Raw genomic sequence first — 26,812 nt, 5'->3', positions numbered from 1 at the left:
CTCGTCGGCCTTAGGGAGCACTGCTGCCAGCAAGGCTGGTAGATGACACTGTTAAAAGAGTAGCCACTGGATGGGAAAAGATGGGCAATCCTTATGTAGCAATCCTGAAGAAGGGCAATGCCAAGAAAGGCTCCAATTACTGAACAGTCTTGTTCATCTCACCTGCCAGCAAGGCTCTGCTTAAGATTCTGCAAGTTAGGCTCCAGCAGTATGTGAACTGAGAATTACCAGAAGAGCAGCCTGGTTTCCAGAGAGGCAGAGGAACTAGAGACCAAATTGCCAAGATTTGTGAAAGCAAGGAAGTTCCAGGAAAGAACATCTACTTCTGCTTCATTGACTACACTAAAACCTTGGACAGTGTGGATCACAACAAAAACGTGGCAAGTCCTCAAAGAGGTGGCAAGACCAGATCATTTTATTTGTCTTCTGAGGAACCCGTATTTTGGTCAGGAAGCAACAGTTAGAACCAAACACGGAACACCCTACGGGTTAAGATCAGAAAAAAGAATATGACAAGGCTGTATGTTATCACCTTATTTATTTAATTTAGATGCAAAGTGCATCGTGTGAAACGCCAGGCTGGAGGAATCCAAAGTCAGAAGTAAGGTTGCTGGGACAAACATCACCAGGCTCAGACTAAACATTCCCCCTTTGATGGCAGAGAGTGGAGAGGAATTGAGCAGCCTCTTGAGGATGAAAGGGGATAGTACAAGCTGACTTGAAGCTTTACATAAAAACAGACAAACAAACCTAACATCTTGACATCCGGTTCCATCACTTCCTGGCAAACAGAGGGAGAAGAAATGGAAGCAGTGCCAGATTTTACATTTGGGGGCTCAAAGATCACTGCAGATGGTGACTGCAGACATGAAATTACAAGATGCGTGTTCCTTGGAAGGAAAGCTGGGGCAAGCCTGGACAGCAGACTAGAGAGCAGAGACACTGCCTGGCAGACAAGGGTCTATAAAGTCAGATCTATGGTTTTTCTACTATCAATGAGAGTTGGACTATAAGGAAAGCTGAGCACCTCAGAACTGGTGCTTTTGAATTGTGGTGATGGAGGTTTTTAAGACTTGCTTGGACAGCGGGAAGATCAAATTAGTCAATAGTTAAAGAAATTAATTCAGACCATTCACTGGAAAATCGAATATCGAAGCTGAAGTTTAAATACTTTGTGCACACAATGAGAAGATGAGGTTCAGTGGAAAAGCCCCTGATGTTGGGAAAGATTGAAGGCAAAAGGAGAAGGGGACAGCAGAGGGTGAGGTGGATGGATGGTCCTGGAAGCAATAAACAACATTTCAGGCAGTCCCTGGAGAGCCGGAGGCATGGGGAGGAATTCCTGGTTACCAGATCCTCCAAGCTGCTCCCTGGTTCTTCCTAACTCAACCAGGTGAAATCCTGCCCCACTCATCAGCCCTTCCTCACCTTTAGGCATCAGACAGAAATATCTTTGAAGACCAATCTGGAAGTGAGGAAGCCTGACTGTAACTGCAAGAGGGAGATCATGAATCTGATGCTGTGAACATCTGGAATCCCCAGGGTTTTCGCAAGTTTACTGGGAGGACAGTAAGGAACCGCCAGATCAATGGGTAGCTGACATATGTCCCCTGAAAAGAGAGCACTTGTTGCTGCCTTGAACTCCCTCTGCATCCATCCTCCGGTCCTTTCCTGAACTTTGTCCCAGATAAGACAAGGGAGAGACGAAGAGAGTGGGAGGGGCTGGGGAAAAAAAGTGAGGGAAGAGGGAAAGATGAAGGGGAGGGGGGCAAAGGGACCTTTGGAATCACAGGATTGGGCACTAGTTCAGGTGCATTAGACTGGGCCCAAGTCCAGTCCTGCTCTAACCTTGGACTATTAGCAGGGCTCTTGGGGTCCACTAGGCCCAGCTGATAATACAGGACCTGATGCTAAAAAGCAGGTAACCAGTCCCCACTTGGAACCTCTACTCTGGGGACTCACATTTCTACATTTCACATGAATGACCACAGTAGATCCACTTAACTCTCAGCAGGATTGGTGTAGTGGATAGAGTACTGGGTCTGGAGTCAGGAAAGCCTGAGTTCAAATCCCAGATCAGGCACAAGCTCTGTGACCTTGGGTGAGTCACTTAACTTGTTTTCCTCAGTTTCCTCATCTTACTGTTGTTTTATAACAACCCTGCAAGGTAAGAATACATAGGAGATCAATTATATTGAAATAGTTATCAAAACATGAAGAGAAAAAGAGCCAAGTTGGTGGGCTCCAGGTTAAGAGCGCCTGCCCCAGCCAAGTTCATGCCCCAGGGCATACTGCCAGTCAGCTCTGGCTTTGCTCCAAACCCACCTCACTCCCTCCCTTCTACCCTGCCCTTTCCAACTTTTCCCCAGGTAAGTGTATCTGTTTCTGCCCCTCGACTAGAGAAGGTCAGTTTCCTCCCCAGATCCAGAAGATGGTGGATGGACCAGAATGAGGCTTTTGTAGGCCCATAAACTGGACCAACTGGCTTGAGCAGGACAGACACTCTAAGACAGTTTCACCTGTGGGTGACAGTCTTGGCAGGCAGGCACAGAGGCAGTGGGGGTCCCAGCATGCCGGTGGCAGCACTAGGAGCCCACCTCGAGGCTGCACTCACAGGCCTGGGTCTGGGTAGGAAAGGAGGGGAAACAGACAAAACTGAAGCAAGTAAGGCTGAGTGCCAGTTCAGGGTCAGAGCCACTTGGAAGCATTGTTCTGGAGATCTGGAGAGTTGCCTGGACCAGGCCGCAGCAGTCCCGGGTGGCTTTTTCTTCCCCCTGAATTCCCTGTGGGTTTCCCCCTGGGGGCCGCATGTCCGGCTTCCCTCCTGTCTGACTCTCCATTGTTGGGGCTAGCTTTCCCTAGAATCCCTAGGCTCTCTTCTCTGCTGCCAGGGGTCATGCTTCTTGGAAACATGTCTTTGCTGCCCTTCTCGGCCTGTCTGCAGATGTACCTCTGCTCTCCACTTGATATACAGAACTCCCTAGCTTTAAGGACCAGGCAAGCGAAAATCCCCTCCCCCAGGTGGCTGGAGAGAGGGAAAGAGAACTGAGAGGTATCTTGGTGGCCAGAAGGCCCATGGGCAGGTTCAAATTCATGGCTCTTCCCAGCTGTGTGACCCTGGGCAAATCCTTTAATCACCGAGGTCTCTGGGCAGTTGGCCTACAGTCAAAACCCAGCCCCAATCCTCTTCCCAGCTTTCGCTGATTAACGGGGGAAGGGGAGAGAGGGACATAAGGAGACCCACTGATCCAAGACCACCATCCCAGCCAAACCCCCCACACCCACACGCACTAGCCCTGGGTGCGGTGCAGGTGCTGCTGCTGCCTGCTCGGCTTGGACACAGCTCCCTGGGCTTCCGTCTCTTGGACTCACTCTTTTTTAAGCGTCTTTCAGCTTGACTTTGATTTTCCTTTACGAAGCAAGCTCCGATGCCCCAAGTTCTAGACCCAGGCCTACTTCTGCCAGCTGTGTGATCCCGAGTAAGACCCCTGCCGGAGGCTCTTCTCGCCTCCGCCCTGCTTCCTGGGCCAGCTGCAGGGAGGGCGAGATCAGATCACGGGGATCCGGAGGCTGGGACACTATATAAACAATGTAATCGCCAGGATGGCTGTGAATCACAGCTGTAAGGGAGGGCAGCGTCCTGGCTCTTTGTTTGTGGATTCTTCCTAAGCTCGGGACGCTCTTCTGATGACGCCTCTCCCCTCCCCTCCCTCCTTTGCCCCAGGGTGATTGACAGCCAGGTGCTTTGAAAGACCCGGTTCCTCCCAGTAAGTGGGTAAAGGAAGCTTCCCACCCAGTGGGTGGTATGCTCTACCTAGTACCCAGCACACCCATCTATTAACCCAGTCTTAGTACCCGGGGCATCTATTAGGGGATTACAGTGCACTGAGCCGTTTGGGGTTTGCTTGGCAGAGATACTGGCATTATTTGCCATTTCTTTCTCCACTCATTCTACAGATGAGGAAACTGAGGCAGGCAGGGTTAAGTGAGTTGCCCAGGTCACAGCTAGTAAGTGTCTGCGGCCAGATTGGAACACAGGAACATGGGTCTTCCCAAGCCGGGACCTGGCACTGTGCCACCTAGCTGACTTTATAATCAGATACTTGGGTGTGAACAGAAAGGGAGGGAGGTAAGGCCAGGCTTCCTGCTCCTGCTTCACCCACTGGCAGCCATGGGCATCACTAGTTACCTCAGAGCCCTTGCCCCTCAGACTCTGGTTTGGTCTGCCATCACCTGCCTGGCATGCTGGGACCAGCTGGAGCCACCTGGAGAATGTGTGGCTTCCCTTGTTTGTTGGGCTTGCCCAGACTGACTGTGCATTGCTTACGTCCTGCTGTGTTTGCCATAAGCTTGGGATGCTCAGAAACTGAGGGAGGAAATTGGGCCTAGGGAGGAGGGGCTGCTATCCTTACCCAAGTCCCCAGGACAACCAAGGAAAGCCTGTGATTACAATTCCCTGGGTATGACATACAGGGGGGTCAAAAGGGACTGGAGCCCAAGGATCTGAGGCCTGAGGGTGCAGTCAACAGGAGCTGGGAATGGGGCTGACCAGATTCAGAAGCCATTTTAGGGGTAAGGGGAAGCTCTGGGCCTGCCCTGTGCTAAGTGCTGGAGTCACAGCCAACTGCCCCTGCCCTCGAGAAATTTCCATTCTCTTCAGAAACACCAGTGGGCATCCGTGTGTGTGCACAAATATGTGTGTGTGCACACATATTTGTGTGTATACAAATATGTGTGTGCATGCACAAATACATGTGCGTACACACAAATATGTGTGTGCACAAATACGTGTGTGCCTGCACATGCAGGTGCCACACACCCCAAATGTGCCTCTGTACAGGCTATGTAGCCCTGGGGGAGCTGGCCCAGCCCCCCTCCACAGCCCCTTCCACAGCAGACCCATGGTCTCTGTCTCTGGTCTTCCTGGATCTGTCTGCAGCTAGAACCACTTGAGCCCCTCAGACTTCCTCATGCTAACAGCTTTCCCAAGTGGGGTGGGTGGGTGGGTGGGGTTGGGTTCTCCGTCTGTAGGGCTTCAAGGAGAGGCTGAACAATCCCTCTGGGAGGCTGGAGAAGGCCCTCCCAGGTCTCAAATTCTGTGACTCAGTGTGAGTAGGGAAGGCTTAGGGCTGCTTTCAAATATTTAAAAGGCTCTTGTGAGGAAGAGGAGGCAGATCTGTTCTGCATGGCCCAGATGGTCAAGCAGCTAGCAATGAGGGAAGGAGGAAATCAGCGGAACTGAGGTTTGATAGGAGCCAAAGAGCTTTCTAGAAGCCCGAGCCCGAGGGCTTCGTCAGAGACCCGAGGATGACCCCTTGTGCAGGGTTGGCCCATTCAGTCAGTGGTCAATAAACATTAATGAAGCTCCTACTATGTGCCAGCACCAGGGAGGGTCAAGCAGTTGGGAATACAAATAAGAAAAAGTAAAAGAGGAGCTTACCAGCTAGAGGGGCAAGGCCGTATACCGAAGCGGGGTGAAAAGGGGGAGGGGCGCCTGTTTGTGGGATCCGAACCAGCCCTGCAGCCCATGGCTCTGGGCCGAGCCCAGTGAAGGCAAAACTTTGGCCGCCAGGCAGGAGGTGACCAAGCTCCCTCCCTTGTCAGGAAAGCCAGGGCCTGGGATTCCCGGGACCGTGGGCTCTATCCCAGACACTCTGGCTTCCACCAGAGTGTGGGCATCCTTCTCAATTATCTGGTGCAGTTCCTCACTGAACCAGCTTCCACCCCCAGGGCCTCCCTCTGGGTCACCCACAGCTCCCCGCGGTGGAGCTCATTCAGCCTGGGCTTAGAAGTCAGGCCCCCAGGCAACCTGTCTGTCCACAATTGGGATTTCAGCACAATGTGCTTGCTCACAGAACTAGCCTTCCCTCCCTCCAGCTCTGGCCACTTCCTCCCTTGACCGCCTCCCAGGCCCCCTCAGTTAACAACTTTCTTTGTGGGGGGAGGCAGTCAGGGTGAAGTGACTTGCCCAGGGCCACACAACACAGCTAGCTAGTGTCTGAGGTTGGATTTGAACTCAGATCCCCTTGACTCCCGGGCTGGTGATCTCCCTGCTACAGCCTCACCTAGATATACAGCCCCTTCAGTTTTTGTTTTTTGCTTTTTGGATGGCAGTTGGGATTAAGTGACTTGCCCAAGTTCACACAGCTAGTTTTTGTGCTAAGTGTCTGAGGCCGGATCTGAACCCAGGTCCTCCTGACTCCAGGGCCGGTGCTCTACTCATTGCACCACCTAGCCCCCTTCCCCCCAACCCCCTCAGTTTTTAAATGAGGAAACTGAGGTTCACAGAGAGGAGAGATCTTGCCCAGGGTCCCGGGTGAAGATCCAGGCTCCAGCTCGGGTCCTGTTTCCAAGCTCAGGAATCCACTGCAGAGGATTTAAAATCCACCCTTGAAATGAGCCGCATTCCCAGTCTGGTCATCTGAAGGAGGTAGGATGGATGATGATAGCTCTCCTCTCCGTCTCCCTCACTCCTGCAGGGTCTAATGGGCACCTGTGCCCTCAGATGACCAGTGCAGCTGGGAGCCAGGAGGCCGGCCTGCTGGGCCAGAGTGGACATCCTCAATGCAGATGGAGCCTTCCCATCAGCCACCAGGGCTGCTCTGAACAGCTGGGCTCCATGCCCACCATCCTCAGGCCTCCCCCCCCACCCCGACCATGGGCCAAGCACATCTCGCCTGGGCATGTGTGCTTCCTTGTATTTAGGGGCCTGTGGTCCTGCGGGGGTCCATTACCTCATTCCAGTTCCTTGCTCCTCTAAGGCCTGTTCTCAGTCAGTACTCCCTCTTTCTGTGAAGATGAAGGGATTTTTCTGCCTACAGCCATGAACCCAGGCACCCACTACCTTAATTTTATAGGCAGGTTCTAATTACATTTATAGAGGGAAGCCCGGAGCCTTAGGGACCCACTGCGGGATTCTAATTATTCCTTCCAATTATCTTGGCTAGGCATTTACCTGGGTCATTTAAACTCTCCTGTGACTCAGTTTCCTGACTTATAAAAACGTTACCAGGTAAGATCAATCATGAGTCTGGCGGCCCCTCCCTTCAGGTGTTTGGTTCAATGAGGAAGTCAGTCCCAGGAAGCTGGGAGCCAAATTGTCTGTCCCTTTCCGGGCATGATGGGTCTGGGGGTAGGGGAGGGGCAGAATTGGGGCTGAAACAGACTGTGCCCTTATCGGAGAGACCTCCCATAAGGTGGTATACACCCAGGGACCCCACCCCACAAGCCCCTCCCTCCTCACACTATGGCTGCTTTCCTATGCCCACAGATGCTCTGTGGGTGGCAGAGTCCTGACAGAGCTCCCCCCCCACTGTCCCCCAAAGCTGGAAGCTGCGGAGATCTGGTGCAGGTCTGTCCCAGGCTGGCAGGGTCCTCCAGGATCGTGCAGGCCATCCCTGCAGAAACGCACCACTCAGGATAAGTAAGTGTGGGTGGGAGCTGGTGGGAGGGCATGCTGCAATGCTACCTGTGAGTGTGTGAGGGCATCCATCAGGAATGCATGCATATGTGGTGTATGAATGATACATGGATGATTTAGACACGTATGAGTGTGTATACATGTGTGTAAGGATATGTATGAACGAATACATTAGGAATGTGTGTGGGAAAGCATGTATGCATTGTGAATGTGTGTACACATGTAGAATGCATGCAACTGCATTATGAGTGTATGCACATGTGTGTGAATGTTTGTATGAATATGTGTGTGTGTGGTGTGTGTGTGGTGTGTATGTGTGTTGTGTGTGCCATTTGTGGGCTGTGTGGTGTGTGTGTGGCATGTGTATGTGTGTAGTGTGTGTGGCATGTGTATGTGACATGTGGGGAGTGTGTAGCATCTGTGGGTGTGTTTGTATATGTGTGTGGCGTGTGGTGTGTGTGGCTGTGTGTGGCATGTGTGTTCTTGTGTGTGTGTGGTGTGGTGTGTGTGGCATGTGTGGGGGTGTGTGTGGTGTGTGGGTGTGTTTGTATGTGTGTGGGGTGTGTGGTGTGTGGGTGTGTTCATATATGTGTGGGGCGTGTGTGTGGTATGTGTGGCATGTGTGTGGTGTGTGGGTGTGTGGCATGTGTGTGTGTATGGGGGGGGGGGGGGGGGGGGGGGGGGGTGGGGGGGGGGGGGGGGGGGGGGGGTGGGTGTGTGTGTGTGTGTGTGTGTGTAGGGTCATCCTTAGCTCTCACATCTCTGTCATTTCCAGATATTCTCTGGCTTCCCCCACCCCCCCCGCCAGGGTACTGCAGTGGTGACTTCCCCAGCCCCTTGGCCAAGATGACCCTTGGTTCCTGGGACCCTGGGCCTCTGTGCTGCTGGTCTACCCGGACGTGCAGCAGACAGTGCTGGCTTTAGAACCTCAGGTTCTGGGTTTGAATTGAGGGCAAGTCCCTTCCCCTCTTTGCCCTAAGTCTCCCCCTGTGTAGCATGAAGGGCTGTGTTTTCATGGCCTCCAGCTCGAGTCTCTTCAAGGCATTCATCATCAGGACAGAAGCAGGAGTTCCCCTCGGGTGCACAAACAAGTAGTAATGCCTACAGAGCTGTGGACATTTGCTTCTGGCATTGCCGAGGGCCCAGACCTCAGGATGTGGGGATGAGGACCAAGGCTTTTGGAGCCCAGGAAGCATGGAGGCTGTCATAGGTGAACATGGCAGGAAACTCTCCAGGAACGGCCAGGCTGGACAAAAACAGCCCTCTAACAAGCATTTAGTAAGTGCTTGCTATGTGCTGGTGTCTTGGGACTCTCCGATGCACAATGTGACCCTCAAGGCTCATAGAGCCCAAAGTCTGACTGGTTTTCTGAGAGCTTTCTCTCTTTGGTTACTGTGGGGGGAGGGAGGGAGAAGACCCCAGGCAGGAAAGGGCTGATTGGGGAAGGAGAGGAGGGGGCTCTTCGGAGGGTCCCAGGAGAGTTAGAGGCAGCAGGAAGCACTGCCCCTCCAAGCAGGTGGCAGCAGCCCTGCCAAGGCAGTGCTACTGACCCAGTGGCTGACTTCCCTGTTTGCCCAGGGTGGTCCTGCCCACACAGACCAGCAATTGTTAGTGAGCAGGGAGATGGTAATATGTGTTTAATGCTAAACATACAATGACCGGCAGTCAGTCATTCTTTGCTGATGGGATCTGGCCGGGCCTGGGGGGACCAAGAGCTGCAAAGGTCTGCGGTCCCTATGTCCAACGTGCTGCCTGAGACAGCCAGGACCACAGTTCCAGGTGCCAGCCCAGCAGGGCCCCTCAAAGCTCACTGCCAAGCTCACAGACTCCCCAGCCACACCCTCGTTCATTCATGTCCCATCAACTGCAGCCATGTGGGAGGAGCCCCACCAGTAAAGGCTGGTTCTGATGGGCCAGACAGCTTCCACCGAGAAGGCCATCCTGGGCCACATGGGGGGGGGGGCTCCTGGGGGCTTGTAGCAGCAAGCTCAGGAAGCACGAGAAGGTGGGGGAGGGTAGCGGAAAGGGCTCTGGGCTTTGGGCTCGGGACAGGGATTCCCAGCCCGGCTCTGCCAAGCCAGCTGTGCAACCTTGGCAGAATGACAGCCCTTCGGGCCTCAGTTTCATCATGTGTAAAGAGGTTGGAGCAGGTGATCCCCAAGGTTCCTTCCCCAAATCCTCTTGGATCCTGGGACTTAGAGCTGGAAGGGAAATTCCAGCTGTTATCCTACTGAACTCCTCCCTGACGTTGCCTTTGGGCTCCTCTCATGGTGATGAGGAGATCTGAGTGCTGGCACTGGGCCACGAGTTGGTCTTGGCTGGCATCACCTGCCTTGGGAGAGTACTTCAGCTTCAGCTTCAGCCGTAGGACGAGGGCTCGAAGCTGGCCAGGATCCCTTGCCTAGTGCAGAAGGCGAGGCTGCCACAGGACCACGGGCCTGGCTGGGCCAAAGGGCTCTGGCTCAGTCATGCCAACCACATTTCCCTGGCTGTTTCACCTCCTGTGCTCAGGCAGCTGGCACTGCTTTCCTAGGAACTAGGCGGGCATACACACACACTCACACATACAAACACATTCACAGAGACACACTCACTCACATACACACACAGACACTCACACACATACACAGACACACACTTACATACACACACACTCACACATACTCACATAGACACACAGAGACACACTCACACATATACACACACTCAACAGACACACACAGATACATACTCACATATACACACAGACACACACATACACAAGGACACACACATTCAGACACAGACACACAAACACACACATCACATGCGTGCGCATGCACACACACTCCAGAACTAGCCGGTCTAAGTCTCCTAAAAGTCATACCAGGAGGCTGGCTTTCTTTTCTCTTGGCCTCCCACCCGCTCAAGCAGTGGTCTCCCAGCTAGGAGTCAGAGGAGTTTGGCACTCTGGAGCCCCTTGCACAGCAGCCTCTTGTTGGCACCTTCTAAGGGCTTCTCTTGGTGAGGGCAGGCAGGCTCAGGGAAGGGCATCTCTGCACCAAAGTCACATCACCCCACCTTTTCGACACACATTTCTACGGTGCGCTTGAGATGTTCTCTCAGGAAGACAAAGAGAAGTCCAATCATCTCTCTTCTGGGTGCACAGCCTCAACTGTAATAGATTCCATTGGCCTGCCTTGGCACAGCTAGCACAAATGTAATAGCTCCTATTGGCCTGCCTTGGCACAGCTAGCACAGGATTTTTGGTGGGCAGAGGGAGTGTTCTCTTTCTACCGATGTCGGGCTAATGAATGCTTATAATTAAAAACAATTTACAGAATAATCACAAACAAGGTGCAGGTGGGGCTGAGTGAGTCATGCAAAGGTTAAGCCAAAGAGTTCACTGAGTCAATGAATTGGGGGCACTCAAAGCAGGAAGGAGAAGGAAGCTGGGGCAGTGGTCCAGAATGGCTTCCCCTTTGGGATGACTGCCCAAAGCAGAGCGTTGGCTGTTGGGGCAGGAAGGGACTCAGTGCCTGGATAGATATGGTGGCTGGAGGGAACAGTAAGAGTCAAGGATGGCGTTGAAGTCATGACCTGGCTGCTGAGGACAGTGGGAAGTTTGGAAGAGCTGGGGGTGAGGGTGGAAAGGAAGGGCAATGATGCTTTTGGTTCAGAGGGAACGTTGCCCCTCCGTGGAAGGAGCCCTGACTTAGGAGTCCCAGGACCTGTGTTCAGATCTCCCCTCCGCCCCTACCCACAAGACACTGGGCAAGAGACAACCTCTCTGGGCTTCATTTCTTCCCCTGTAGAGTCAGAGGGCTGCACTCAGTGGCTTCTAGGCAAGCAGAGTCCGGCACATTTCTTTTAGGGCTTCCTCGGCTCCAGGTGCTACAGCAATATCTGAGCTGCCTATGGGACTTCTACGGGAAGCTGTCCAACCACTCCCATAGATGTCATGAGGCTAGGGAGCCCCCAGGCTGGATACCGTCCCTCTGCCCCTGTACCTAGGTCCAGCCCAGGAGTTTGGGCAGACCTGAAGGGGTGGGGACAGTAGCTCTGACTTGTATTCATTGCGGGTTTCTCTAAAGTAGGAAGTGATCCCTTGACAATGGCATGACCAGACCCTCTCCTTCCTCCTGGAAATGGCCCCAGAAGCCAGCGTCCAAGCTGGCACACACCGGGCAGTGGTCTTTGAGCCCACGCTTCGTCCTGCTGTACCCAGGAGGAGAGTGCCTGATGCCTAGAAGATCAGGAAAGGGGGAGAAAATGGAGCTGTCTTGGAGGGCCTGGAGGACTTCCATAACTTTGTTCTGCCAGGTTCTCTGAGGGCAGCGCCAGGAGGGACGAGGAGAATCTGTAAGGAGACAGGGACATGGGCTGTCATGAATTCCTAACAGTGATGAGTTTCTCGTGTCTGGACTTCTCTGAGCAGAGGGGGGATGGGGCATTGCATGACTGCCCTGAACTCCCTCCCTGTCTCAGATGCTGTGGCATGACCCCAGCCCATCCCCCCTCTCCATTTCCCCCCATTGCTCCCAGCTAGAGATGAGGTCAAGCTGTATGGATGGGCAGTGATTGCAAGAGCCCCTCGCCCCTGAGGCTGGTCCAGAAGGCATGTTGGTGAACTGTACTGGAAGGCCCAAAGGAAGAAGCACCTCCTTCTTCTAGAATGATCCTGGGATGATCAAGGTCAAGCTTGAACTCCAGGCTGTCTGTGTAACTTCCCCCAGGGAGGGGAAGGGCTGCTCTCTGGCCACAGACATGCATGGCTTACACCAGCTAAACACTGGGCAGCTCTGGGAAACTCAAAACTCTGAGGCCTGTTTCCTCCTTTGTGAGAATGAGGCAATTGGGGGGGGGGGTCTCAGGTAAATCCACCATGTGGAACATGTGGAGGGATGGTAGGGGCTATTCAGAGAAAGCCCTCTTGACCATTTCCAGCGAAAACACTGGGTATCAGCCACTTGGGGCACTAGCTGCTGCTCTGGGGACAAAGTTCAGTAGAAGGAATAGATGGTGGTCAGCTTGGCTGGTGGTCAGAGTGTCTCTCGGGTTCTGGCAGACCCCACCTCTGACCCCCCCTCAATAATCCCGGGGTCAGAGGAGGTGCCTAAACTTCTCCATAGATGCTGGGTTTATTTCCACCAACTCTGAGGGACAAGCCTGGCCATAGGCTCTGTCCTGGGGAGGGCAGACCTTCACCAGGGGCATCAGGAAGGGGAAGAATGGTACCCTGGAGAAGCAGCAGCAGGTGCTGAGAGCTCTACCAGCACATGCTGAAAACCACCATGGACTCTGGGTGGAGGGGGCAAGCCTGGAAACCTCAGCCTAGCACCCAAGCCAGGGAGGGCCTGCCTGCTGCCCCTGGGCCATGGGGGCTCCGGAAGCTGTCAACAAGCCACCTTATGGGAGAAATCACCCCATGTTTCCAAAGGAGAAAGCCTGCCAGGGCTGAGGGAGCCCTGGTGCCTGGGTCAGCAGGAGACTGGGGATTTGGGATAACTCTCATGCTCACATTCTTGAGGCCTTGAGGGCACATGGGTGGGCACTGGAGGAGAATAGGCCAGCCCAGAGAGGGAGAGAGGGGACTACCTGTTTGGCCTTCTCTGGTCTCTCCTGCACCTGGCAGGTAGCTAGCGATGAATAGCAGCTCAGTGGTAGATGGCTACCTTGTCTGGAGGGCATCAGCTAAGCAGATCACCTCCTGGGCTCTTGTAAGGGTTATGGGATTTAAAGATCTTCCATGCCCCATTGGACTTGCTGACGTAGCAGGAAGGGGTGGAGCAAGAGGAAGCGGAAGCCAAACTAGAGTTCCTGGGGTGGTTAGGTAGCAGAGTGAATAGAGCACTGGTCCTAGAGTCAGGAGGACCTAAGCCCAAATCTGGCAAATAGATTATATTGGTCCACTACCACTGGATAAAGGATGCAGATTTATATGTACTTGTGTTGACACCTATTCAGGTGTACTAGTAGCGTGTCCTTATAAGAATGCAACCCAGAAAAACACTTGTTGTAAAACTCTAGATCTCATAAGCCTATATTATGGAACCCCAATGCAGATTCAAAGTGACAACGGGTCACATTTCAAAGGCAATGAAATGAAGAAGTATTGTATACTAAACAATATAGAATGGATATATCATATTCCATATTATCCAAAAGCATCTGGGTTAATTGAAAGAATGAATGGATTACTGAAAGGACAATTGAGGAAGTTAAGTTCCAATAATTCATATCAACATTGGAAGGATAATTTGTTCATGGCTTTGCATAATTTGAATAATAGACCATTGGGAGGAAGTACACCTCTAGCCAGAATGATGACCCCCAATCTGCAAATTAGAAAACAACAAACACACAAGATCCCAATTATTGAGTATTGGACCTTGAGGCCAGATGTCCCAGCACCGTACCCAGGACCACCTGGTTCAATGGGGTATGATTTACATTGTTTAGAGGACTTTTGGTTGGACAGAAAAGAAATAAGAAAAATCTCCACTGGGATATGCATAAGAATCCCTAAAAATCACTTTGGACAGATTTTACCCAAATCAGGATTAGCAGCTCAAGGAATACATGTATTGTCTGGAGTAATAGATTCTAATTATCAAGGAGAAATTGTTGTAACATTCCATAATTTAGGTGAAGGGCCCATACAGATTCACAAAAATGATAGGATAGTTCAAGTGATTATCATTCCTTGTAAAACAATACCACTTGTAAAAACTGACCCTCCTTCCAAAATAACTGTCACGGGAACTGAAGGATTTGGTTCTACTGATAGAATAAAACCAGGAGCTAAAGTATGGGTAAAACGGAAGCCAGATGATGTTCCAAAGGCTGCAGAGATTATAGCACATGGGAGGGAAAACACTGTAACTATTGTTTATTCTGGAGAAGATGTTTACAAAATTGTACCCTTAACTCATTTATTCTACCGTGAGTGAGGCTACAATAGTCTGGTTATTGTCTCTCTTTGCTTCTTCTTGATTTTTTGTCTGTTCACCTTGTTTGCTAGATTTGTTTCCACAGGCTTGGTACCCTCCACCTGTAGATCCCTGATAGCTTAAGCTGGATGTCACCCCCTGACACTGTGATGTGTCACCCTTGGACCTGGCATCAAGCATATTAAGAACTGACCTCTCAAATGGGACCCCTTAGGACAGGGACAGCTCTACATCCGATTTCAGCAGCAAGTAGCCATAGAAGAAGAGATCTTCACCCCTTACCACAAGATTTTGGGGCCCCATTTGTTCGGGGTGGGGGGAATGATGGGGAGCTTGTGCTCAAGCCCCACCCTAAAATATGGTTTTCTGTGTTTATTGTATGCTATTCTTGTTATATTGTTGTGAAATTTTGTTGACACCAGTTATTCCTACTGTATTTTTGCCAAGTAAGGGACATGAAAGATCTTGGGGCCGAATGTAAGGATTATGGAATTTAAAGATCTTCCATGCCCCATTGGACTTGCTGACATAGCAGGAAGGGGCAGAGCAAGAGGAAGCGGAAGCCAAAACTACAGTTCCTGTGGTGGCTAGCAGCGGCGGCAGCAGCGGCAGCATGAAGCTCTTTTTGAGTCAGCCAGAATTTCTGCTAAGGACTCCTGCTGAGGACTGCCAGGGGCCGGAGCTGCTGGGAGCGCGCTTCCTGGATGCTGGGTGGTTGCTGTGAGTGGGGAGAGGAGGACCTTTGCCTGAGGTAGCCTGTTCTGTTTTAAAGGCTTGAAAATGTGGGTGCTTTCTACTTTATCTACCTGTGCCAATGTCATAACTACTCTGATGGCTTTCACCTTCTGGTTTTGGGACTCAGTCTTTTGGTATCTTAATAAATTTTCTAGCTTATTCCCCCATATGGAAAGCATGATGTATTTTGTGATGGATAATTATATCAGCATATCTGTAATTTCCATAGGCATTGTGAATATGGCGTTGCTGATACAGCTCTTCTCCTCCCTTCTCCTTTGTAGGTGTCCCAGAGCCTTCCTCTCACGGGTGGAAGGGCCTTGGCCATAGTCACAGCTGAAGGACGAGCTCTGCCCAGGCCACATCCCAGCTGGGTAGGGGACTGCGCCACCCACTAAGGGCCTGGGACACAAGCAGAAGGTGCATTGGCAATCTCGGGGGGCTTCACTCACAACCGCCTCTGGATGGTATCACTGTCATCCCCATAGGGCTCGTAGGAAACAGGGCCTGAGCAAGAGGAATGACTTCCCTGGCTCTCCACCAGCTAGAAAGGGTCCAAGATTCCAACCCACAGTCTCCTGCAGCATTCTCCCCACCTCTTAGTGCCCATAAAAAAACATTGCTAACTGTGGGATCTTGGAGAAACCCCTTTGACTCAGACTTTTCTCTCTGTCAGAGCTGGAAGAGACTTCAGGGCCCCCACAACCTGCCTGTGAATGGAGATCTGGTCTTGTGGATGGATGAAAGCCACGAGGAAGGCAGAAACTCACCCTGTCAGGAAGCAGCCCATTCTACCACGGACAGCTATCCTTGCTAGGAAGCCTTCCTGTTGTCCAGCCGCAGGGCCTCTCCCTGCTCCTGGCTCTACTCTCTGGGACCAGGCAGAATTCCCCAGACAGCTCTTAGGAACCTTGAACACAGCTCTCATGCCCCTCCTTCTCCCTCAGTCTCCTCCCTCTCACGCAGCCCAAGATCCTTCCTTGAGCAGCAGATGCCAAAGACTCAATTCCTTTCCTCTTGTGATTGCCCACTCACCCCCACCTCACCAGGGACAAATGGTGCCCAGTGTGTGAAGGTGAAAATCGGAGCCTGTGCAGGGCCAGGGCTTGGAGGCTGGATTCAGGCTTTGGGCCCTTGTCTGAAGGGCTGAGCTTGTCCTTGGTCACTCCTGCTGCCCCTCCCGTGCCTTCTCAGGTTCAGGCAGTGACTGGCCAGCTGTTCATCTTACATTGGCACACTCAGCAGTGGGACCCCCTCAGGCTCCCTCATCTGCCTGCAATGAGGGGCCCCTGTGGGAAGGTCAAAAGTGGGGAAGGGAGGTCCAGCATGGGGACCAGATCCTGGACACCCTGGTGGGGGGGGTCAGCTCCCAGGACGATGCCATCTGGAGCCCTGCCTCTTGGCTTGGTACCCTCATCCCCTTCTCTGGGGGCCTTCTAGCTTTCCTTCTTTCTACTGCGTGCTCCCTGGCTGTCAGGCAAGCAGAGGGACAAAAGTACTCAATACTGAGACACCAGTTTTCAGGGCCCTCCAGCTTTCCCAAAGTTCAGCTGCCATGGACCCCCTGTGCAAGGCTCACTGGCATGGTGACCCCAAGCTCCAGCCCAGGCTCCTGAGCAAGATCATAGGAATGTTGTGACTACAAGCTGCCTAACGTCAGGCAGTTAGAAAGTAGGGGAGGCTTTGCTCCCAGGCCTTCCCAGCTCCAGCTCTGCTTGTCTCTATCTCCCCAGGAGCCAGAGCCCAGCCCTTCCTGGAGGTTTATGAGGTTGGCAGCGGCCAGCCAGGAGACCAACCCAAGCAGTTTCATTTAGCCTGAGGCCACAGATGGGAAGATGGAGTGGAGGGAGACGAGGGGAGGCCTCCAGAGGCCCTCATCTGGTCCTAACTGGCCACCCAGACCAGAGCTGGCTCAGAGCCTTTCATAGTGTCCTCAGCTGGAGAGGCCACCCACACACTCCCCTCCCCGTCCCATCCCCTTCCCCTGGGCCAGTCAGGTGGGGCAGGTGGGGCAGCTGCCAGTGGCACCTACCTGTGCCTTCCCCAGGTATGGGTGTGGGCCAGGGTGGGTGGCTTGCTATGCAAACAGGAGCCAGCCCCCTCTGATTGGGTCTTATCCAAGGCTAGGACCCTCATCCCCCGCCTCACCCCCCTACACACACAGACACCAATTCCTCAGCATTTATGGGATGAGCCTGGAGGGAGAGTCTGCCAGAAGCCCCCAGCCCTGTCCCTTTCTCCCACCCACTCCCGGCAGAGCTGCTCATGGGAACTGAACCAGGAGAAGCAGGCGGGCTCAGTGAGAGCCAGCCCCGCCAGGTCTTCCTGTGGGGGTCCAGAAGCTCTGTCTGAGATCTCAAGGGGCTGCTGATGGCAGGGGCTAGTGGAGGAGGGCTTGGTGGCCAAGGCTGCAGCTGCCCCCTTCCTCCTTCTCTCTCCCACCCCCCCCCCAGTCTCCTTGCTTTGACCCTCCCCCTTACTCCTCTCCTCAGTGGCCACTTCAGGCCATTCCCCCAACCCTGCACCCTCCCTTCTAGCCTCCTCCCTCTCCCTAGGCACCTCTCTCTACTCTTGCTCACCCCACTTGCTCCCCCTTCCCCTCACTGCCTCAAGGTCCAGTCTCGTTCTGGGTGGGAGCTAAGGCTAGGCCCCTCTCCAACCCATGTGGCCCGTTCATCTGCTCCCCAGAACCTCACCTGGACCCCCTCCCCGCCTTCCTAGTACAGCAGCTTGAGCACAAGGACTCTCTCTCCCTGGGCTAGTGGCAATAGCAGAGCCCTAGTGGGGAGAGGCGGCCACGGCGGGGTAGGGGGGAAGCTCTGCTTTTCAGCTTCAGGCTCGGGGACCCAGGCTCTCTGCGCACTCCTGTTCCAACATTCAGCAGCTCCCTGTGCCTTCTTCTCACCTGGATTTTCCATCCATCAGCTGGGGATTAGCAAATCCTAGAAAAAGCTGGGTGATTCAGAGCCGGGGTGGTTTGCAGTGAGGAATTAGCCTTTACAGATCCTAATTGGCACCCCGTGGCAGCTTTCAGCAGAGGGATGTGGGCGCCCGCTGGGGCAGCTTCCCTAACAGGCAGTTCTGGGGAGGCAGCAGGTGTGTGCCCAAAGCTTCTCTGAGCCAGCCACAACAGGCCATCCAGAGAAGGCCTGTTTCCCGTTTCCCGTTACTGCCACTTCCATCCCTCCATTCTGGCCTTGTCTGCCTGCAAGCTTGGCCAATGAGTGGGTGTGCCTACTGACTGATGACTGAAGGGAAGGCCTGTGGACAAAGTGCTAGGTGACAGAGGAGAGAGTGGTGAGAGACCTGCCTCAGACAGGATGTGTGTGACCTTGGGCTAGTCACTTAACCATCTGCCTTCACAGAGAAGGGCAGCAGATACACTGAGCTATCAGGAAGAACAATCAGGTGTGGGACAACTTCTTACATGGCAGCCGACGCCACGGGTGATGGCCACGGTCACTTATGGGGGAGGGCCACGGAAGCCAGGCTGGGAGAGCCTCCTTGGGTTGGCCAGGCCCAATTCCTTTCAATGACAGAGTCTAATAAACCCTGTGGCTGCTGCCAGGCACAGATGGCATGGCCCAAGTCAGCACAGAGCCTGGACTGCTCATGGGCATGCTGCAGCCTGCCAGTGGTGGGAAGTGGCTTTGGAGCTAAGAGTACAATGAGACCAGGATGCCTGAGCTCCCATCCCTCGAGAGCTGTTAGGATCAAGTCCACAAAGTTGGAGCCCAGAGCTGTCCATCAGAGCTCCCAGAACGGGGCAGGACCTTCCCCAGGCAAGCTGGCCGCACAGCCCCTGCCCACGACTGGAACCCTGGAGGCTCAGGTCCCGGGGTGGGCAGTGAAGGGGTCCAGGCTGCCCCAGGAGTAGCCAGCCCACAGGTCCAGCAGCTTCTTCTGCACCTTTGAGATGTCCCCTCACTGCAGAGGAGCAAAGTTCTCATCTGATCATCCTTTTGCCCCCTCTGGCAGAGGAAAGGAAAGCCGGGGGGCCACATCAGCCATTTCACACTCTCTGGGGATTAGTGTTTAAACTTGGGCAGTGCTTTTGGTGCTTGACCTCTAGAGATAGAGTGAGGCCCCTTCCCAGGTGGCCTTGTGCCCATTGTGCACAGAGGCAGAGGCCTGGCAGAAAGAGGCAGGAGCCTCAGGCAGGGCCTCTGCCACCCTGCTGGGTTCCACCTGGTCCCAGGTCACTGACAGTGTTAGAGTGCCTCGGAGGTTGGTCGATAAGCATACGGGGCCCAGACCTTTCTTTCCCACAGTTCAGGCCGTGGCTGGGATCTGTGTGAGGGCTCGATGGGCAAACAGGCCTGTGTGGGGAAAGGGCCGCAGAAGGGCTTTGGCCACACCAGCCCCATGGCCCTGCCGGCCAGTGAAGTACAGCTGGAGAGCAGGGGACATGGTTTAAGGTGCTGTGCACACCAGTACCTCTGACTCCACTAGGAAAGTCTCAGAAACAGAACATGGTCTTCTCTCTACCTCCTCTACCAGGGCATGATGTGAGGGACCACATCCCAGGGGCAGGGATGCCACTAGGGAACAGGCCCAGCTGGTGGACAGAGAGATGGCAGAAGGGAGGAAGGACAGGAAAAACGGGCTTAGAAGGAAGATGTCAGGGAGAGTCTGCTTTCCACCGTGTGGAGATTAGGGCATCGATGAGACATCCAGAGGAAGGATCCTGCTAGCCACTGAGAGTGGGTCTGGGGCTTGAGAGGGGGAGGCCAGGAGTCACCTGCAGCTGAATGAGGTGGCCAAGGGAGGCGGGGACAGATGGAAGAGGAGAGGGCTGGAGACACACATCAGGGTCAGAGAGAGCTCACACAAGCAGGACCCCAGGCAGGAAGTTATCCCTCATGGAGACCCCACTGTATGCAGTAGAGCGAGGAAGGACCAGGCCAGGAGACAGAGTCCTGGCCTCTAGCCCTTTCTGCCCACCGGAACTCTCCCCATTCTCCCTCATCTTCTTAAAGGATGTTTTCCTCAAATTTCAGTGGCTGCAATCAGACCAAAAGTGGTGGCTAAATTAAATTGATGACTAAGTGTTTTCAATTGCCAGTGTTCAACAGAGTGGGGCACACCCAGCCCCAGGAGTCAAATTAATTCATGAAACTAAAATGAACCCAGTTATAATTATGTGTCCTATTGAAATGCAAACAATTTTGCATATAGTCAAAGTTATCAGGGGCCAGCAGGAGAAGCACTGTGGCATAGTGGCTAGAGAGGTGGCTTTTTTATTTTCAAAGTTTTCATTTTTTTAAATTTATTTTTCATTGTTCTTTAGAATTCCAAATTCCCTCCAGCCTCTCTCCCACTCACTGAGAAGGCAAGCACCATGATGTCAATTAGACACGCGAAGTCATGCCAAACACTTGCACATTGGCCATGCAGCAAAAACAAACACAAAAAGCAAGAAAAGCAGAGGCAGTGGAAAAAAGTGCTTCCATCATCCACTCTCTGTGTGCAGGTGGAGAGCTTTCATGGTCCCTTCACAATTGTCTGATGGTTGTATTCATTAGAGCACCTAGGGTTCTCAGTTGATCAGACTTAACAATGTGGCTGTTACTGCATTCAGGGTTCTCCTGGTTCTGCTCACAGTTCAGCTAAGTCTACCCAGGTTTTTCTGCAATCATTCTGCTCCTCATTTCTTATAGTACAACCTCCTTCCATCACAATCACATAGCACAACTTGTTTAGCTGTTGCCCCACAGATAGACATCCCCCCAATTTCCAATTCTTTGCCACTACAAAAAGATGCTATAAATATTTTTGTACAAATAACTCATTTTCCCTTTTCTTTGATCTCTTTGGGATACAGACCTAGTAGTGCTGTTGCTGAATCAAAGAAGTATGTACAGTTTCATAGCCCTTTGGGCGTAGTTCCAAATTATTCTCCAGAATGGTTGGACTGTTCACAACTCCGCCAACAATGCAACGTCCCTATTTTTACACATCTCCAGCATTTGTCATTTTTCTTTTCTGTCACATTAAACATGTGATAAGCATGAGGGGGTGCTTTGCAGTTGTTTTAATTTGTGTTTCTCTAATCAGTAATGGTCTAGACAATCTTTTCATGTGATGGATGATAGCATTGACTTTTTCCTCTGAAAACTGCTAGTTCATACCTTTGACCATTTATCAACTGGTGGACTCTCTTATTTTTATATATTTGACTCGGTTCTCCATATATTTTAGAAATAAGGCCTTTATCAGAGAAAATTGCTATAAAATTTTCCCTGCTTTCCTTCTAATTTTGGCTGCATTCGTTTTGTTTGTACAAAACCTTTTTAATTTCGTGTAATCGAAATTATGCATTATACTTCACATAATTTTCCCTATCTCTTGTTTGGTCATAAACTCTTCTTTTATCCATAGATTTAACAGGTAAATTTGTCCGTGCCCCCCTAATTTACTTATGATATCACTTTTTATGTCCAAATTATGTATCCATCTTGATATGTGGTGTGAGATGTTCTGTGCCTAGTTTCTGCCAAACTGCTTTCCCATTTTCCCAGCAATTTTTGTCACACAGTGAATTTTTATCCCAAAAGATTGGATCTTTGGGTTTATCAAACACTGGAATACTCTGGTATTTACTACTATGTATTGTGTGCTTCATCTATTCCACAGATCCACCCCTATATTTCTTAGCCAGTTTTATTTTGATTGTTTTGATGATCACTCAGCTTTGTAGCATAGTTTAAAATCTGGTACTATTAGGCTGCCTTCCTTCATATTTTTTTTCTATTGATTCCCTTGATATTCTTGAGTTTTTGTTCTTCTAGATGAATTTTAAAATTTTTATGTTTTCTAGATCTATACAGAAATTCTTTGGTAATTTGATTGTCTGGCACTGAATAAGTAAATTAATTTAGGTAGAATTATTAGCTTACCCATGAGCAATTAATATTTATCTGATTGTTAGATCTGTCTTTAGTTATGAGAAAAGTGGTAATTGTGCTCATATAATCCCTAAGTTTGTCTGGGCAAATAGACTCTCAAATATGGTCTGCAGCCATTTTAAATGGACTTTCTCTTTCTATCTCTTCCTGCTGGGTTTTGTTGGTAATATGTGAAAACTGATGACTTGGGTGGGTTTATTTTAGATCCTGCAGCTTTACTAAAGTTGTTAGAAGGTTGTTCATTGTTTCAGCTGTAATCTCTTTCTGAGATCTTTTTTTCAATTTTCCAGTCCCTCTATTTGCCTCTGGGCTGAGTGCTTCAGAACTTTGCACTGCCATCACTTCCCACCTCCTAGCCCCATCAAGGGTGTGGGATAGGTGTGACTCAGGCTGGCCCCACCTCCCCCCCCCCCCCCCTCTCCTCCTAAGCTGTTTTGGGCTAGAGGGATTTAGGATAGAGGGAAAGGCTATTATAAAGTTGTTTGGAGAGGAGTGGGGGGAGCTCAGCTGTAAAGCTTCCTCTATCCCACCATCTTGGGCACAATTAGGAAGGCCTAGATTCAACTGCCCAATGGTGCCGGGTAAATCAGACCACTCTCTAAGTCCGTAAAGGCTTTGCTCCAGGGCAACTGTCTTTGGAAGGGTTTTCCTCTTTTTTCTGGTAACTCATTGCCTCTCCACCAAGTTCTCATTATAGCCTGGTGTTGGGAATATAACTTGTATCTGGCAATCTTGCCCCACTGTGCCCCTCTCTGGAAACCACCCTACTGCCCCCTCTGCTCACCCACCCCCCCCCCCCTTCCCGGCACGAGATCAGGCGGCTTCACCTTCACTTTGCATTGCCAGAAGGGGAGCAGAACCTTTCCCCAGGCATTGCCATGTCTACCATGGGGGATGGCGGTGTGGGAGCTGAGATCCCTGGGCCTTCTCTCCCTGGGGTGATTTCTGCCCTGGGCCAGCCACATTCTGCCCCTGCTTATTCTCCCAGAGGCAGCTTCCTTGGCATCTCCTCCCCTCCCCAGCAGAACAATCCCTGCCCTCAGGCGCTTACATGGGGGGGGAGGGGGCAGCCCTGTCCCAGGCTCTGGGCTCGGTGTTCCATAGGTATTCTTTCATCAGGCCCTCACAAGGATAGCACCTGATTTCTTGTGGGGGGTTTTCATGAAGGATTCCCGGGGCCCTAAGGTCCACTCCTATGAGCTCGGGACAGGACTTCCCCCCCAGTGTGACTGAAAGGATCTCAACAGATCACAGTGGCATTTACTACGGGTGACTTTCGGAGCTCCTCAGGTGATTCTCATTACAGCTGGATTCGTGGGGCTTTTTTTTTTTACCTTAATGAGTCCTGGAGGTAATTTCCACTGACTGTCCTGCGAATTGTGAGCCCGCCCAGCAGGTGGGGAGAGGTCAGCTGAGCTCCTGAAATGTTTTTTTCCTGGTCAGATTTCCAGTGAAGTGCATTATTTCTCCATTTAAGCCAATAGATGCTCACTTGCTTGTTTTTCAGAAACTGCTAAGAGATTTACTTTCCCTAAATAAGGGACTGTTCTGTGACTTCTAAGGACCATGACTGTCCAAGCTGCGGCTCACTGTCCAGTTCATTGGAGCACACAGCCATTTTCTAGACATTAGCTCACATCCCGAGAAGCGTGTAATGCTCTCGGCCCTCAGGCCAAGACAGACAACATTTTCTCTAGGGAAAAAGAGCCCAGGTGGAATGAGAAGGGCCCTTGTTTCAGGCACCCTGGGGAGTGTTGGCCAAAAGGGTCTTGGGAATCCCCATCAGAGAACTGGGGGAGCAGACCTCAGCAAGCCCTGGAAGCCAGCTGTCCCTGCCCTGCTCGGATCAGTCTTTTCTGCCTCCCTAGAGCCAGGAACGCTGCTCTGGGGGCACAGGAGCACAAAGCCTGGCATTGTGCTGAGATGTGGCAGGCAGCTCAGCTGGAGGCTGCCCAGCTGATTGTGGACAGGGGGGATGGCTCAGGTCTGAGCTGCCATGCAGGCAGCCTGGGGGAGAAAGTCACTGCCAAGATCAGACTCTAAGATCTGAGAGAACACGGGTCACGGGTCTCAGAGAACAACGGTAATGTCATAGGAAAAGCCCAGGAACCAGGATCCTGAGGCCTCGATCTACAGCCGGCTAGGCCACAGGGGGCTAGGGGCCTTGGCTGAGCCCTGGGGCTCTGCAGCCAGTGGTTTTGGCTGAACCCCAGGGGGACAGCCTCCGGCTGCTTGAAGGAAGCGCCATTCGGCAGGCTTCAGGCTCTGGCTCTGGCTCCACGTGCCCTTTCTGAGTCTCCCTGGTTCTGCAGGACTTTGGTGAGGCACACTCCCACTCTCAGATGCCCACCACCAGATAACTCTCCCCGTGGCACTGTCACTGACGTTGCAATGATTAGTAGGAGTAGCCAGCATTTATACAGTGCTACTTCATCTGACCCTCACCAAAACCTTGGGAGGTCAGTGCTCCTACTGCCCCAGCCCACAGATGTGGGAGGTTAAGCTGAGGGATGGCAGGGGCCTGCCCCAGGTTACACAGCCTGGAGTGTCTGGGGCAGCATTGAAACACAGGCCTATGTGCTATTCTATGCGCTGTGGTGCCACCTTGCTGCCAAGGTAGGGTCAGGGGAGGGATGGCCACTAATGATGACCACTCCACAGTCCTGGTCTCTGGCTTCTTTGTTTTCCCTCTGAGTTGTGCACAAGGGGCTGCAATCACCACCAGTGGAATGAGAGTCCCCAATGAGGACATCCCCAATCCATCAAGGGCTCACCATGTGGATTTGCATTGGATACAAAGTGCTGACATTTGAGGGGCAACAATTGCTTTCTGTGGGGTCTCCCCTCTCTGGGCCTCAGTGTCCCGACCTATAAAATCAGTGTCTGGACAAGTCTTGCTCCAAGATCCCTCCCTGAGCCAGCAGGTGGTGAGTCTGTGGATTTCCCACAAGGCCGGAAGGTGGTCCGTGCTGAGCTCCCCTCCCTCCATGGTGACAATGAGCCAGGCTGCTCCAGAGAAGGAGCTTGGAGCCCCTGCCTGAGGTCTGGTAACCAATGCTCTGTCTGTATGGATCTGTGAGTTCTTCACGTGCTCAGACCCTCCCACGCCCAAGCAGATTGCGACCAGTCCCTCCAGGTCTTCTCAGTCCAAGCGGTTCTTGCCGGGCCCCACCGGTGATCTTTCATGGAGAAGCCACCCCATGGCCTCTGGGGACCCATGCTGCGCTTCAGCATTCCAAATGCTCTCCCCTTCACTGAATTCGGTTCAGTTCCCTGAGCATTAATTAAGCACCACTGAATGCTCTGTGTTGTGCTAGGTGACGGACACACAATGACAAGAAGGGAGACACATGCACAGGCGCGGGCATTAGTCATGGCCAACGAACACGTATTTAATGGTCTCACACAGGAGTCTATCAGAGCAGCAGGTGAAGCCGGGGGCGGGACCTTTAGGAGCACTGCCAGTGGGAATCCTCCACCCTGGTTAGTGAAAATCCTGCTCTGATTAAATGGGGGCTCGTTGGTCTGAGGAATGCTCCTCCCCCAATGTCCAGTCTCGTTTTTAGGGAAGGACGAGTCCGCTCCAGGAGCTGGCAGCACGCAGTGCCCGGCCCTGCTTTCTCCAGAGCCAGGGTCCCGGCTTCAGATACTCGGGTGAAGCCTCCCCTGAATTCAGACGGAAGATAAGGGTGGGAGAGGTGGTGGGACACATTGGGGCGATGCTCACTGACAGCCGTCGGCACCAGTGTGGTGGCCTGCAGCACAGAACCAGCCTCCCTCCCTCCCCTCCCCACCATATCTCCATCTTAACGCCAAAGGGAGAGAGAACCAAGTGTCTGGTTCCCCTTTGTCTGCCTTCCCAACCCACTGGTCCGATTCAGAGTACGTTGGTCTCTCAGGTATGCCTCATCTATTTCCTGTAACGTCCAACAACGTCCCCACAGATGACACCAGGGCTGCCCGTGAGTCTCTAAGGACAGGGAGGTAGGAGGGAGAGGGGAGAAACCAATGTCCCCCACCCTGCATCCCGCTCAGGACAGAGGGCGTCGGTCAGCACCCCCACCCCCACCTGGCCCTTCCAGCGCACTAGAGGGGACGAACACACACACACACCCTTGTCTTTCCTGTGACGATGGACAGAATCTGTTCCAAGCCAGTCTTTCTTCGACCAAGGGGAACGTTCTCAATACAAAGCCCTTCACCCTATAGCCATCCGTAGGCTCGCCGACTCTGCTTGGCCACATTCTGACTATTAACAATCCCTGCTCTCTAATGGGGAGAGACTCCAGGCTGGAGTGAGAGGGGGAATGGAGAGGAGAAGGGACCAGGACCCGGCTCCTGGGACCTCGATTTGTGACGTTAGATAGAAGCGCGAATAGCTTGTGCCCAAGTGCCAAGAGGGGCACGCATCAGCTCAGCGTGCCAGCGACATGGGGGAAGCAAGCAGGCAGACGCATATGCAGGACGGAAGAAGCAGCATCCTCTGGTGCGGGGGATGGCCCGGCTCCTATCGGTCCTCACCATGAGCCAGGCTTCTCAGGCCGAGGGCTGGAAAGAAGGAAGGGGCAAACACTCGCCAAGAGGCCCCAGGCGCCAGGCCCTGGGCTAAGCTTTCTTCCTGCGTCTTAGCTCACCTGAACTCACAACAAGCCAGGGAGGTAGAGGCTATTAGGACCCCTACTTTACATTTGAGAAAACCCAGGAAGGATGAAGTTAAGTCCCACAAGCTATCTGACTAAGTCAAAGGAGGACTGGACCCCTGAAGCCACATACAGAGAGAGCCCACAGAGGAAGTTCAGTTATCAATGTGGGGGGGG

At 52.5% G+C, this 26,812-nt stretch overlaps 1 protein-coding gene across 1 annotated transcript in view; it reads right to left on the bottom strand.

The window, feature by feature from the left end:
- Nucleotides 1-3,452: 3,452 nt before the first annotated feature.
- COL28A1 (collagen type XXVIII alpha 1 chain) overlaps nucleotides 3,453-26,812 on the bottom strand; it is a 91,976-nt gene continuing 68,616 nt past the window's right edge. The window contains exons 29-34 of the mRNA XM_069094407.1: nucleotides 17,332-17,412; nucleotides 15,540-15,631; nucleotides 15,395-15,489; nucleotides 11,584-11,759; nucleotides 9,673-9,821; nucleotides 3,453-3,531 (exon numbers count right to left, since the gene is read on the bottom strand). Coding sequence (XP_068950508.1) covers nucleotides 3,453-3,531; nucleotides 9,673-9,821; nucleotides 11,584-11,759; nucleotides 15,395-15,489; nucleotides 15,540-15,631; nucleotides 17,332-17,412 — 672 coding nt within the window. The remainder of the gene's footprint in view (nucleotides 3,532-9,672; nucleotides 9,822-11,583; nucleotides 11,760-15,394; nucleotides 15,490-15,539; nucleotides 15,632-17,331; nucleotides 17,413-26,812) is intronic.

The sequence above is a fragment of the Petaurus breviceps genome, unplaced genomic scaffold, assembly GCF_028583685.1.
Source record: "Petaurus breviceps papuanus isolate PSGF00001 unplaced genomic scaffold, PetGlider_PUasm1.0 218, whole genome shotgun sequence".
Lineage (NCBI taxonomy): Eukaryota > Metazoa > Chordata > Mammalia > Diprotodontia > Petauridae > Petaurus > Petaurus breviceps.
This window is presented reverse-complemented; position numbering and strand designations above follow the sequence as displayed.